The sequence below is a fragment of the Hypomesus nipponensis genome, chromosome 11 (assembly GCF_054491055.1).
Source record: "Hypomesus nipponensis isolate SF chromosome 11, ASM5449105v1, whole genome shotgun sequence".
Classification (NCBI taxonomy): Eukaryota; Metazoa; Chordata; class Actinopteri; order Osmeriformes; family Osmeridae; genus Hypomesus; species Hypomesus nipponensis.
The window spans coordinates 20,038,360-20,051,612 of NC_140371.1; the positions used below are offsets into that span (position 1 = coordinate 20,038,360).

Consider the following 13,253-nt stretch of genomic DNA (forward strand, 5'->3'; position numbering starts at 1 on the left):
GGAGAGGCTGAGGGAGGTGAGAGGCTCAGGGAGGGGAGGGGAGACAGGCTGAGAAAAGCAGATTGGGAGGATGTTTGTTTTCCTCTCTGGATGAGAAGAGCACAAGAGAGGCCAGTTGAAACTGCATCAACACTGAACACAGATCTCATCTCCTCTCCTCCCTCCTTTCTAGTCTCAGAGATGACATCATGGCTTTCTATTCACTTTATTTCAAGCTCAAAGCGAAGGGAGACATATATTCTATAACTAGAAAACGATCAGCCTTATTACCGTGACAGTGTTTTCAACATGCCTAATCATTCTTCTATACATAACATACATTATTCACTCTGGATGAAACACATTCGTTAAAAAACATCAAACAGTAGACTATGTGGGGGGGAGGGAAATAACTGGGTGAATAAATAAAGATAACAGTAGTGCAATAAATCACCACAGCAAGTGTTTGTGTCTTCCTGTATTCACTACTCAAACTGAGTTTGTGCAGAGAAATCCATTGATTATGCGTCGTTACCACAACGTTAGCAGAACCTTGAATCCTCGTTACCACGACGTTATCAGAACCTCGAATCCTCGTTACCACAACGTTATCAGAACCTGGGATCCCCTCAGCTCAGCTGATCCTCATACTGCTTCCGGAAACAGTCGCCAACAGGAAAGAACTCCCAGCAGCGCTCCTGGTACATCTTCCACACGTAGGATTCCTTACACAAACATCCAGGAAGTCAACACCATGCCGCTCCTCCGACACGCGCACACTGCATTGTGGGAAGTCATCCCCAAATCTCACGTTTAAATGTGTTCGGTGGTGGAAAAACAGGAGGATTTCTCCCAGATTACCTGGCCTGTGTGCTCCGTTTCATCCTTGTTAATGAGGTACATCACAAAGAACCTGCCAGGGAGGGGACACACCATGAAGACATTCTCTCTCACTGAAAAGATCTGGATTCTCGGTGCAAAACTTTTAGAACAAAACCAATCAGCCCTGGATGAATTTTGATGGAGTTCAGTCGGATGACAAGCCCACCCAATCAATAGATAACCACCGTCCTCGGAAAATGACATGCCATTCATCAAAACACGACAGGGCAACAATCGATAGCATCATTTCAGACATGTCAATGTCTATCACGACCATGTATCATAAGAGGCCATGGTGGTAGAGAATATAAACGCTTATGATGTTAGGAGTGACTCGTGATCATGCACTATGATTGGGGTGTGGCAGTGCTCTGGGTTTTAGCAATAACATTCAGCAGAGAGACGTACGGAACAGGAGACACTACTCACAGGTAGTTAGCCAGGTTGTGTTCCTGCAGTGTGTGGGTCTCAAACCCATGAGGGGCGGTGTCGAGGTAGTCGTTTCCGATCCCACAAATGAAACACTTGGTCTGGAGGAAAGGGAGGATGGAGATGGATGACAGTTTTAACTTAGGTCTGTTACCACGCGTGATGCTGCTGCTGCTTCAGTGATTACCACAGGCTTCAAGCAAGCCACGATGGTACTTGGACTGCGCTCAGGGTAATGAATGTCATTTGCAGAGGTGATTAGGTAATCGTTAATGCATTACGCAAAATTGACTCAGTCATTATGCAGAGTCTAGTGTGATGTATGTGTGAGAAGGTGTGTGTGTGAGAGTAGATGCAGGGAAAATATTTTAATTAAGGTTTAACTGCTTCATTTTTAAAGATGTATTGGATTTAAGAGGATCATTCTCAGAATAACCCAGAATCAAGGTTGTTTTTTAATCAGCAAATTCAACATGGTGTCCTATCAAAACTTGGGAGCAATTAACTCCATGTCATTACACAGGTGAGAAATAAGGCAGTGTCTCCTCGTAAGTGCTGGGGACAACTCAACACCCTGAATCCACTTATCCTCAGACTCATCAGTCCACTACTGCTGGCCTCAGGTTGACCCACACCTCGTATCACCAGGTGACACCCAGCCTGAAATCCACAGGACATAGGTGCATTCTTTGGCTAAAATAAACTAATTAGTATAGGCAAATAACTTTTTTGCATAGTCATTTATGTCTATGGAAATGTGATGTGTGTGTGTCTGTGTGTGTGTGTTTCTGGTGTGTGAATGTGTGTGTGTGCGTGTAGGTCTGTGTGTAGATGTGTGTGTGTGTGTGTAGGTGTGTGTGTATGCATCTCTCACCTCCATGTCCTCCTTCACCTGCTCCTGCTGGTCCCGAAGTTCCCCAAAGGCATCGATGATCAAACCTGGAGGGGACACAGGGATGTGTGTGTGTGCGTGTGTACGTGTGTGTGGGTGCGGGTGCGTGTGTGTTTGTGTACGTGTGTGTGGGTGTGTGTGTGTACGTGTGTGTGGGTGTGTGTGTGTGTGTGTGTGTATACATGGGATGACAGGAGAACCAAATATCCTCATGAGAATAAAACACACAGAAACTGAAATGCTTGACTTGTTTTCTCTATCCCATGAAATATTCACTTCATTCAGTGTGTGTTTGTGAGAGTGTGTGTGTGTGTGTGTATATGTGCGTGTGACGAACTGTAAACAGGTTTCCTCACCCTGTATAATGGCCAGAAGGATGACAATGACGAAGAAAAAGAAGGTGATATCAAAGATGATCCTGATCACCTCAAACTCGTCCCCGGCAGGATCTTCGATCTCGTCTCCGATCCCTCCGCCTGCTCTCACGCCCACATACATGTGGAACATGTAGCACTAGCAGGCGTGGGAAAGAGAAGAAAAAAAAAACACACACACACACTAAACCTCAACTTGACTGTAAATTACTGCAGTCATTTGCGTTCTGTACACATAATAACTTGACCATCGATTATCCTAGGAACAGGAAATGAGGCGTCATCTAGATTACAAAACCACATGGGGAGACTTTCTACTGTGTAGGAATTTTAGCTTCACTTCAGCTAGCAGTGCAGCAGGAGTTCTGGACAGAATACCAATTCATGAATGCATCTGTCTTTTGTTCTTTTGTCAAAACCTTCAAGGAAGCCACAAACAGGAAGAACACGCCAACACAGTACATTATACTTGTATGATATGAGCTCAAGTTCAAAACACAAAATAAGATGCAGTTGTAATATATTGCCAGCAAATTCATGAAAATAATATTTCCTGTCACCTGTCAGCATGAGAGGGTTCTATTTCTATAACAATGAAACACCATTTGGTATTGAGCAATTGTGTCGATGTCAATGTGAATTCATTCATAGACAGACAAAGAGTCCAGCTGAGACTGTGAAATCCAGTCTCTGTCCACCTGTCACTCACCCCATACAAGGAATAGAGGGAATTAAGACACGGCTATTTTCATATCCTAGACAATGGCCCTCACTGTCACATTACTGAGCCTACACAGTCTGCCTGGGCGTTCCTGTGTGGGTGTGTGTGTGAGAGAGTGTGTAGGTGTGTAGGTGTGTGTGTGTGTGTGTGTGTCAGGCTCACAGTGAGCATATCGTCACACTTCATGTTGAGCGGGTCTCCATCTTCACTCTTGTTGTAGAACTTGCGGAAGAAGTTGAAGGCGACCACAGTGTAGAGGTAGACCACCACAGCCAGCAAGCCCACCGTCAGCACCAGCTAGCACAAACCAAGGAAAACACACTGCTTATTGAAAAACATCTACGCATCAAGAGACTACTGTACAAAACACAGACAGACAAATAGACACAGACAAACTGACACACACACACACAGAAGACCTGTTTGCCGTTGTGTGTCACAGAGGACAGGATGGTGCGCAGGGTCTTGAAGCCCATGGCGATGTCCAGTAGATGAGCAGCAAAGAAGAAGTTGTTGTAGTGTCCCAGGATGGACATGATCATGTACCAGGCCAGGTACAGGAAGGACTGGAAACACACACACACGTACACACACACACACACACGTACACACCCACACACGCAATAAAGCAGGCATATTATTACATTTACCAGGAGGAATTGAAAAATGAAAACCAATGCTTAAATTGTCCACTTACATTATCTGTCAACACAACTCCCAGTTTCCAGATCTGATACTTGACGTCGATGGAGTTCAACCTAAAAAAAAAAAAAAGACGAAATAAGTTACCATCACGGTTAAACCATGTCGGTTCAACCTGGGCATTACTGCCACCTTCTGACAGAGCAAAAAGCCTCGGGACATTCCGTCCTGTCCAGCACATTCTGTCCTTTCCAACAAGCCAGCGCTCTTATCAAAGGACACACACAAACACACACATCATGACATCAGAGCCTATCAAAGGCTATCAGTTTTGAGATGTAACGGTCAGAGAGCAGTAACCAAACTACGTCGATGTAATTCCCTGCTTCTTTTTACACCGTCATCGACTGAAAGCTGAGGACAGCTGGATATCAAAGAGAGAATTCAAAGTGAGAGAGTGAATATATTACTTGGAATGAGCAAATGTTAACTAGGGAGCCTCATTAAAATCCTTTGTAAGTCCTGTGTATAAGCCTATACCATACTCCACTCTAGGGTGTAATGGCTCTTCACACACTCACAAGGAGATCCAGGTGTTGGCTCTCCTAGGTCTCCGTCTCTCCTGCTCCTGGGAGCTGAAGTCCAGAGCAGCCTGGTCCAGCCCCAGCAGCCTGCCGATGCGCGCGCTGCCGTACAGCTCCCCGTACTTACCCATCACCTGAGAGGAGAGGGGAGGAGAGGGGAGGACAGAAGGGAAGGAGAGAGGGGGATAAGAGAGAAGGGAGAGAGGAGGAGAGGAGAGGAGGGGAGAGAGGAGGAGAGGGGAGGACAGGAGGGGAGGAGAGAGGGGGATAAGAGAGAAGGGAGAGGGGAGGAGAGGAGAGGAGAGAGGAGGAGAGGGGAGGACAGGAGGGAGGGGGATAAGAGAGAAGGGAGAGGGGAGGACAGGAGGGGAGGAGAGGAGGAGAGAGGGGGAGAGGAGAGGAGAGGAGAGGAGAGGAGAGGAGAGGAGAGGAGAGGAGAGGAGAGGAGAGGAGAGGAGAGGAGAGGAGAGGAGAGGAGAGGAGAGGAGAGGAGAGGAGAGGAGAGGAGAGGAGGGGAGAGAGGAGGAGAGGGGAGGACAGGAGGGGAAGAGAGGAGGTGAGATGGGGACAGGAGAGAAGGGAGAGGGGAGGAGAGGAGAGTTGAGAAGAGGAGGGGAGGAGGAGAGAGGGGGAGAGGAGAGAAGGGAGAGGGGAGGAGAGGAGAGGAGGAGAGGAGGAGAGAGGGGGAGGGGAGAGAGGGGAGAGGGGAGGAGAGGAGGGGAAAGAGGAGGAGAGGGGAGGACAGGAGGGGAGGAGAGGAGAGAAGAGGGGAGAAGAGGGGAGAGAGGAGAGGAGACAAGGAGGGAAGAGGAGGGGAGGGGAGAGAGGAGGAGACGGGAGAGGAGGAGAGACATGAGGAGAGAGGAATGGAGAGACGATGATGGACTCTGGTTATTGAGAGAGCGTAATTGCCTCCGCTATTAACCGGTCCATAAGGCGCCTTTTTCTTTTCACAAGTCTGTGGCCATGAGAGTTATGCTCAGGCCCTGACTCACCCGTGTGCGCTGTGGAGATTCTTAATATTTCTCTTAACCCTCCTGCACACCTACCTTCCTTTTCACAAATTTATCCCAGTAATTACTGGGAAACGATCTGAAACGAGATGAGTACAAATATAATTATATTTTCGGAGCATTTTTATTGGTATCCATTAAGAAAAAGAATTACGGTCATCTTGTACCACAGTGAAGACTATATGCGAAATATGCAGTTCCACGATCTTAATCTTTATTGAACAAGACCAGGGGCTTATGGAGCTATGAAGAAGGTTATAATGCAGTTATGAACGTACGGCGTGTCAATGACCAGTCGATCCCACTGCCCTTTGATATCTTCGTCAGGGGGTTGCGCGGTGACGTAAAGGCCGTCAAACTCAAGCTTCCTCGCCACCTCCTTCTCACGCTTGAAGATGACCAGCGGGACCTGAAAGCCAATCCAAAAATCAGCCAATCGATGCAGAGATAGAGGGTATCTACCTTTCCATAAGATATGTTTTGACATAATCATTATTTGTCCCCCCAAAAAAACTAGAAACAAAAGAAAAAAAAATCAACTACATCATTCTAACACTTTTTTTTAAAGGTACCATGTACAGTTTTAGACATAATGTCAGCATACGATGCACTGTACCAAATGATACTTTATTCTCCTAGCGTGTGATATCGACTAACTGCTTCCCCTGGGTCGGCCATACCTTCAGGCAGTAGTAGCCAATGATGCAGCAGAAGGAAATGAGCGTGTGAGCTACGGCCAGCAAATGCAAGGAGGGCTTCATGTAGCCAGAGCTTTCCTGCAGGACAAAATGGACGCTGTCTGACTGTCTGTGGCCGTTTCTCACAGGGTCCTGGCCTCCACCCTGGCCTCCGCCCAGCTCCAGAGGGCTGGTGTGCAACCCATCAACATCCTCTCCTGCCTGGGCTGTGGCAGAGGAGGAAGACACCTGGAGCACAGGGCGAGAGATGAGACACTCAGACACTCAGGTATGTGACGTACCTGACAGTGAGACAGACAGCCAACTGAATTTGGGCTTATTGCTTATTATTAACATCAAAGTTTGCTGCCAAGACCAGTCAAGGTACAGGTCTGAATACATCGAGTGCCTGCTAATGAGACAGTTCCACTGGCAGTCACACAGACACACTCACCTTGAAGAAGAGGAGAATGAAGTTGATTGCGAAAGCAACAAACAAAGCAAGCATCCGCATGTTGTAGAAATTCCTCGCAAAGTAGTTCTGAAAATGAGAAATGGATGAATAATATTGTTCTTGTCGGTGTGGGTGTGAATGTGTGTATGTGCGCGTGTGTGTGTGTGTGTGTGTGTATGTACCAAAAGGATTTTGTGCTGAGTGCTAATCATATCCCAGAAGGCTGACTGTGGGGGCTCAGGGACTTCTGGTTTAGATGTTCTCCTGGACCTCCATTTGGACTTGGTCTCCTCCTTCTTGTCTGAGGCCTCTTCTCTGTGAACACACCCGTTCAGAAAGGCTCTTGAACCTCTAATTTAACACACGCACACACACACACACACACTCTACAAACTAATCGCCCATTCAAATTATTCACATGACTCAATAAAAGTCTATTTTCGTGTATTTTAAATGCTGTGCTTCAGGCTGTTCTGGGACAACGTGTGTCAAGTCATCAGCCTGGAGGTGAAACAGAGAGAAACTTACGGAGATTTTTCAGATTCAGACTGTTTGTTTTTGGACTCCTCATTGTCTCCCTTCTGGGAACCTTGAGCCTGAAACCATTTTCAAACACAACATCTAAAGTCAACCAGAGATACAATCAAGATTGCATAACTGCTTAAAGAAAATGAACTAAAACATTGTTGCAAAAATAAAATGGAGCACATTCCATCCTTTATGTTCCACATCTACCTGATATTTTCTGGCGGTATCAGTCATGCCTCGATGCCCCGTGGCAGCATTGAAGAGGTCAGTCAGACTAGAACTTAGGTCATGGGTCAATAACGTGTATTGCCCTCCATCCTTCCTCAGTCGCAGACCGAACATATCGGTGAGGGAGTTGGCGTCCCTGGGGGAGGCGTCTGCAGTCTGGGCCGCGTCCCTGTCCTCCTGGGGAGATGCGAACATGGCAGAGGATCTCCTCTGTGGCTCTCCTCCCGACCACCCGCTCACCTCGTCCGAGGTCGGGTCAAGGATCCCACACAGCAGCTCCACCAGCGTCATCCTCTTGGCTCCCTCCACCAGACCCCCGTTGACAAACACCAGGTACAGGATATAGACAAGGCCCTGAGTCAGGCCACACACCCATTGGACCAGAGCCATAACGATACCCCTGAAGAAGGAGGCCACGCCCACAGCCATGTCCTTCAGAGTCATCCTCCTCAACTGTTTCTTCAGGTTCTTCACGGAGAGCATGGAGACCAGCATCATCAGTCCATAGGGTAGAGCACAGACGAGGAACCAGACGGTGGAACCGGAGAAGAGCCCAGGTTTGGGCCTTCCCTCCCCTTCACCCCCCTGTTCCGTCTCCTTCTTCTCCTCCCCCTCATTGCTCGCCGCTCGCTCCCCGGTGTCTGAGCCCGAGATCTGAGAAGCCAGCTGCATCTCGAAGATGGTGTCCTCGCAGAAGTTGATGAACATCTCCATCTTCTCCTTCTCCCCGCCCTCGTTCACCACGTCGAAGATGAACTGACGCTTCGACTCCTTCACCTGGGGCTTCTCCCACTGGGTCCGGCTGGACTCGCTGATCTCAAAGTAGATCCTCTCGATGCGTTTCCCGCTGCCCAGGATCTCGATGCGCCCCAGGTAGGGCTGGAAGTAGCTGAGGACACACCCCGCCAGCTGCAGGAAGGTGGCCAGGCGGGAGTCGTGGGGCATGTGCTCCGACAGGTTGGTCAGGAGGACGGCAATGTTGAAGCCGATGTCCTTGGCGGGCTCGTGGAAACGATCCACGAAGGCCACGTAGTCCAGGAGCTCGCCTTCGTTGGTCTCCGCGCAGGAGAGCAGGAAGTGGGTCTCAGACTGGGAGAAACGCTTGCAGGCCTCCATGGCCTTCAGGAAGTCCTTCTTGGAAACGCGGCCCTTGCCGTCGGGGTCATACTCTTTGAAGGCTTCGGAGGACGTGAGGTCTTTGAGTTTGAGGAACATGTCGAAGAACTTGAGGATCATCTCTACGTTGCTTGATGATTCCACTAGCATGTCTACCATCTGTTTACCGATAGTCCCGTTAACCACATTGCCTGTCAACAAATTATGAATTAAATTTTTTTTCGGGAATGAGTTTGAATGTTTATGAATGACTGAGTAACCAAAGAATGCTGCAACGTTTTTGTTGGTCTGAATCATACCTTCCAACATGGATAACAACATAACAACCATATCCTTTTGCAAATCCATCAGGTCTTTGAGAAGCTCGATTTGACTGGAATCCTGCCAATGAAAAGAGATGTGATTTGTAAAATAACTTGTTTCCCAAAACAGTGAAGGAAAAAAACAGAAGAAAAAATAAACAAGTCAGGCATATGAAAACAGAACAATGTCCAACCTGAGAGAGCTTCATCTGCATGTGAGCAAAAACATGGAGGAAGCCAACCACTGCATCCCACAAACGACTGTGAGCCAGGCTCTGCTGGTTCCCTGTGCACGGACCCTGTGGGTGACGGAATACCAGCCATGTCAACTGGTACGCCAACAAGCAGACCAAAAAACAAGGCTCCTTGTCTTGCAGCTACACTGACCTGTATGTACTCAGTGAGTGAGTTGAACACCTGCTTGGCCACACTGATGGCCTTAGAGAAGTTCTTCTGGCCGTGTTCGTCTATCACTGCCTTCCCGGAGTAGAACCAATAGAAGTCACTTATGGACTCCTGAAGACAAGACAGCATTACAGGGGTGGGGGAAAAAATTGATTCACGTTTGAATCGCGATTCAGTGTTCTAGCGATTCACATCAATTCACAAATGTAAAAAAAAAAAAAACGTTTTTGTTCTAATTTCATTTTTATGTATTTTTAAATATTTATTTTTGATAACAAATCGCTTAAAATATTTGAAACGATTTTTCATCCATTTGTGACCCCAAGAATCAATTCAAATCGAATTGTGAGGTACCAAAAGATTTCCACCCCTACAGTATTACATCGACCAAAGACCACATCTTGGAAGAAAATCACAACAGATTATTTATTTCTCTTTCTCAGTTTACCTGCACTCTCAGCAGATAGTCAACGGTGGATATGATGATGTTGACAGTGGTGTTGTTTCCCGTTTGTGTTCTGAGGTAATTCTGAAAATCTACCCATCAAAAGTGAAGAGGAATGTTTTAGCAGTGCATAGTGCTACCTAGTACAGTATCACTAATAGGTTGCTGGGAGAATTTTTTTTAAGTATTCCCTATCCGTTCTTCTTTTGAATGTTACATTGAGTCAGTGCAGCAGGGAATTCTATAAAGCTGCTTTTGACATTGCATGGTAAAACTGGCTATAAAAATAAGAATATTATTTGACGTGACTGGATTAGACTGGCTGGTGTAAAGGACTGAGGGTGAGCACCTGAGCTGTGACCCTCACAGAGAAGCTGCAGGAAGCGGAACAGGTCAGAGGTCAACTCACTGTCGGGCATGACCTTATCCCCTGAGAGAGAGAGAGAGAGAGAGAGAGAGAGAGAGAGAGAGAGAGAGAGAGAGAGAGAGAGAGAGAGAGAGAGCGAGATGGGGGAGACAGAGAGAAAGAGAGAGATGGGGGAGACAGAGAGAGAGAGAGAGAGAGAGAGAGAGAGAGAGAGAGAGAGAGAGAGAGAGAGAGAGAGAGAGAGAGAGAGAGAGAGAGAGAGAGAGAGATGGGGGAGACAGAGAGGGAGAAAATGAGGGATAAAGTGAGATATAGAGAAATAGAGAAAGAGACGGTAAATATGGATTTCAACAGAATAGTGATTTTCAATAAATCCTTCGCTGGCTTAGCACACTTTCACTCAGAAGGATTCACCCTTTTTTTTTTTCTAAAGACATGGTACCTGAGCTCTCCTCAATAACCATGCCTAATCCCTCCGCCTTGTTCTGCCTCTCAAATGCATTCAGGTCGAGCACGCTGAGCGGAGAGACACATCACAGAGACAGGAAGAGAAGACGGGAAAAGCATTTACACAACTCCTCTCCGTATCCGATTCCACTCATTTATTTCCGTCCTGCAGAGTAAGTGATGTGGTCCCTGCGGAGGAGAAGCCTACCCACCTACAGCGCTGCATGAGGCCAGCCACGCTCTGGAAGAAGCCCACATCCTTCTTCTCCTTCAAATAGTCGAGCATTTTCTGTCAAACAAAGCATCCAAACAGCAGAGGGGCGGGAGGTGATTTGTCGAGTATGTGATATGGAGATATCAAGGGTAACACAGACACTCTTTGAATCTAGTTCAGGAGTGGCCAACCCTGGTCCTCAAGAGCCTCAGTCATGTTCTAGATGTTTCCCTGCTCCAGCACACCTGATTCAAATGAACGGTCATCCTCAGGCTTGGATAACAACCGTTCATTTGAATCAGGTGTGCTGGAGCAGGGAAACATCTAAAACATGCAGGACTGAGGCTCTCGAGGACCAGGGTTGGCCGCCCCTGAACTAGTTCATCACAGGGCTGCCCATCAGATGTGTGATGTCACTTCTGACCTCACCCTCATGTGAGGTCAGAAGTGTTGGGTTCCCACCTGCTGGACAGTGGTGTTCCCTCCATTGAGGATGGCGATGCCAAGTTTCAGAGTACAGGCCACCATGGACCCCATGGTACCTGGGAAGTGCCATCAAGCAAGTGTCACATTTAACAGACGCTTTTGCCCCAAGTAACATAAATAGTGGATAGAATAGAATATCTTTATTGTCATTGTACACTGTACAACAACATCGGAGGCAATGCTTTTCAGGTTTTTAGTCATTTAGTCATTTAGCAGGTGCACTCAGGTGCACTGAACAAATACACAAGTTTATAAAATAAAAATGTAAATCGATTAAGACTATAAGTTAAAACACACACACATCCATCTATAGAAAGTAGAGTAGACGATGCGTTCGATGTGGAGTCTTCACTAGTCAATCGTTCTGTGTGGTCGTGTGGTGCCTGACCTCTGCTGGAGCTGATGGTCTGCAGCACCATCTCTGCAGCCCCGCGGTTGTGCAGCCTGGCCTGCTGGTACAGCAGTTTCTGCTTCTCCAGCTCCTTCTCCTGGAACACCCATGCATTCAGACAGGTCACGTTGTGTTCACATCCGCTCCTCCTGACACATCCATGCATTCAGACAGGTAACGTTGTTTTCACATCCGCTCTTCCTGACACATCCATGCATTCAGACAGGTCACGTTGTGTTCACATCCGCTCTTCCTGACACATCCATGCATTCAGACAGGTCACGTTGTGTTCACATCCGCTCCTCCTGACACATCCATGCATTCAGACAGGTCACGTTGTTTTCTTCTGAGATGAAACAGAAAAAGGCTGGAGTTTTTCTTACTTCAAACGTTTTCACCTCCTCTTCCTCATCCTCCTCTTCCTCCTCGTGGCAGCTCTGTGGAGCACGTTTGAGAGCAGGAGGTGGAGATGGTAGACAGATCATAGAACTCCTGTATACAGTACACAGTGTTGTGTTTGTTCAGACTTACCTTTGAAAGGATGGCAGCAAAGGAGAGGTAGAGACCGTCGTCCTCAAGCCTGCTGTAGATAAAGCCGGGAGATGGAGATAATGTACTCTGATACAAACAGAATCGGCCGTGGCTTCAACACAGGAGGTACACTAATTTGAAGCTTAATTGTTATTGCTGTCTGGTAAGTTGTCTGTTATGTGAGCACTGATAAAATTGATAAAATCGTCTGGATCTGAAATATTACCCATGCACTTTGTAGAAATTGAAAAGTGTTCTAATTATCCATGTTTTACAAAAGATGGACACATCCCTAATAACCACACAGACTGTCATGGAACACTGATGACATTTCTGCTAACACACACACACACACATACACACACCTCCTTTCCGTCAAGGCACTGTGGCTGAACAGAGTGATGAGCTGGTGCAGAGGGTCCATCTGATTGGCCCCTTCCTCCGCCTCCTCTTCCTCCTCTCTCTGACAGGCCCTTCCTGTTCTCTGTGAAGACAACACGCGGCTGAGCCCTGCCAACACGTACACACAGGCTCGAAAATCCAGCCACCCCCACATCTCTCCACAGCCTCGATAAAACACTGACAATCTCATTAGAGGTTCGCAGAATCTTTTGTCAGGAAATGGGAAATTCGACCTTTGTCTATGTTTGTATTCCACCATTCCACCTCATTTCAAACAAGCATCGGCTTTAAGAGGTTTCCTTGATTTATGAAATCCATGTGCGACATGGAAATAAGTGGACACTCAGACAACCACAAACCTGCAGTGAAAACTTCACTAGGAAATGACCACCAACAGATTGAAAAGGAGAAACTTAAACAGGATGTGAAGCAAGAACCTTGATCGTGGGATGATAGTATTTCATAGTAATATACAGGTAATTGTATATTATCCCGGTAATTTGTAGTCGCAAGTTGAACTCCTCCCCTGTGAAGAGTATACTCTCCAGGCTGTACAGATTTGAAGACGAATGTTTGGTTTCAAAACTCTTTCGTAGTAAGTAAAATGTTCAAGCTGGAGCGATCTCGCCAATAAACGATTCTACTAACAGCAGTTCTTAAAAGAGTTCTTTGTGGGTTCAAAATCCCGAAATAAAGATCCCATAGGAAACCCATCTGAAGAGGCTGGAGAAAGAGGGCAGACAG

The 13,253-nt window shown here is 47.0% G+C and overlaps 1 protein-coding gene across 1 annotated transcript in view; it reads right to left on the bottom strand.

Annotated features, from left to right (window-relative positions):
- Window positions 1–264: 264 nt before the first annotated feature.
- The window catches only part of ryr2b (ryanodine receptor 2b (cardiac)), a 44,412-nt gene continuing 31,423 nt past the window's right edge, over window positions 265–13,253 (bottom strand). Inside the window, exons 77-104 of the mRNA XM_084709465.1 lie at window positions 12,473–12,591; window positions 12,108–12,159; window positions 11,960–12,013; window positions 11,574–11,673; window positions 11,162–11,241; window positions 10,698–10,774; window positions 10,481–10,554; window positions 10,021–10,101; window positions 9,675–9,763; window positions 9,209–9,337; window positions 9,016–9,120; window positions 8,819–8,900; window positions 7,383–8,710; window positions 7,176–7,243; window positions 6,830–6,962; window positions 6,648–6,734; window positions 6,197–6,442; window positions 5,795–5,925; window positions 5,553–5,595; window positions 4,501–4,637; window positions 3,975–4,035; window positions 3,697–3,843; window positions 3,440–3,574; window positions 2,539–2,695; window positions 2,165–2,229; window positions 1,291–1,391; window positions 841–892; window positions 265–704 (exon numbers count right to left, since the gene is read on the bottom strand). Coding sequence (XP_084565591.1) covers window positions 609–704; window positions 841–892; window positions 1,291–1,391; window positions 2,165–2,229; window positions 2,539–2,695; window positions 3,440–3,574; window positions 3,697–3,843; window positions 3,975–4,035; window positions 4,501–4,637; window positions 5,553–5,595; window positions 5,795–5,925; window positions 6,197–6,442; window positions 6,648–6,734; window positions 6,830–6,962; window positions 7,176–7,243; window positions 7,383–8,710; window positions 8,819–8,900; window positions 9,016–9,120; window positions 9,209–9,337; window positions 9,675–9,763; window positions 10,021–10,101; window positions 10,481–10,554; window positions 10,698–10,774; window positions 11,162–11,241; window positions 11,574–11,673; window positions 11,960–12,013; window positions 12,108–12,159; window positions 12,473–12,591 — 4,029 coding nt within the window. The 3' untranslated portion in view covers window positions 265–608. The remainder of the gene's footprint in view (window positions 705–840; window positions 893–1,290; window positions 1,392–2,164; window positions 2,230–2,538; window positions 2,696–3,439; window positions 3,575–3,696; window positions 3,844–3,974; window positions 4,036–4,500; window positions 4,638–5,552; window positions 5,596–5,794; window positions 5,926–6,196; window positions 6,443–6,647; window positions 6,735–6,829; window positions 6,963–7,175; window positions 7,244–7,382; window positions 8,711–8,818; window positions 8,901–9,015; window positions 9,121–9,208; window positions 9,338–9,674; window positions 9,764–10,020; window positions 10,102–10,480; window positions 10,555–10,697; window positions 10,775–11,161; window positions 11,242–11,573; window positions 11,674–11,959; window positions 12,014–12,107; window positions 12,160–12,472; window positions 12,592–13,253) is intronic.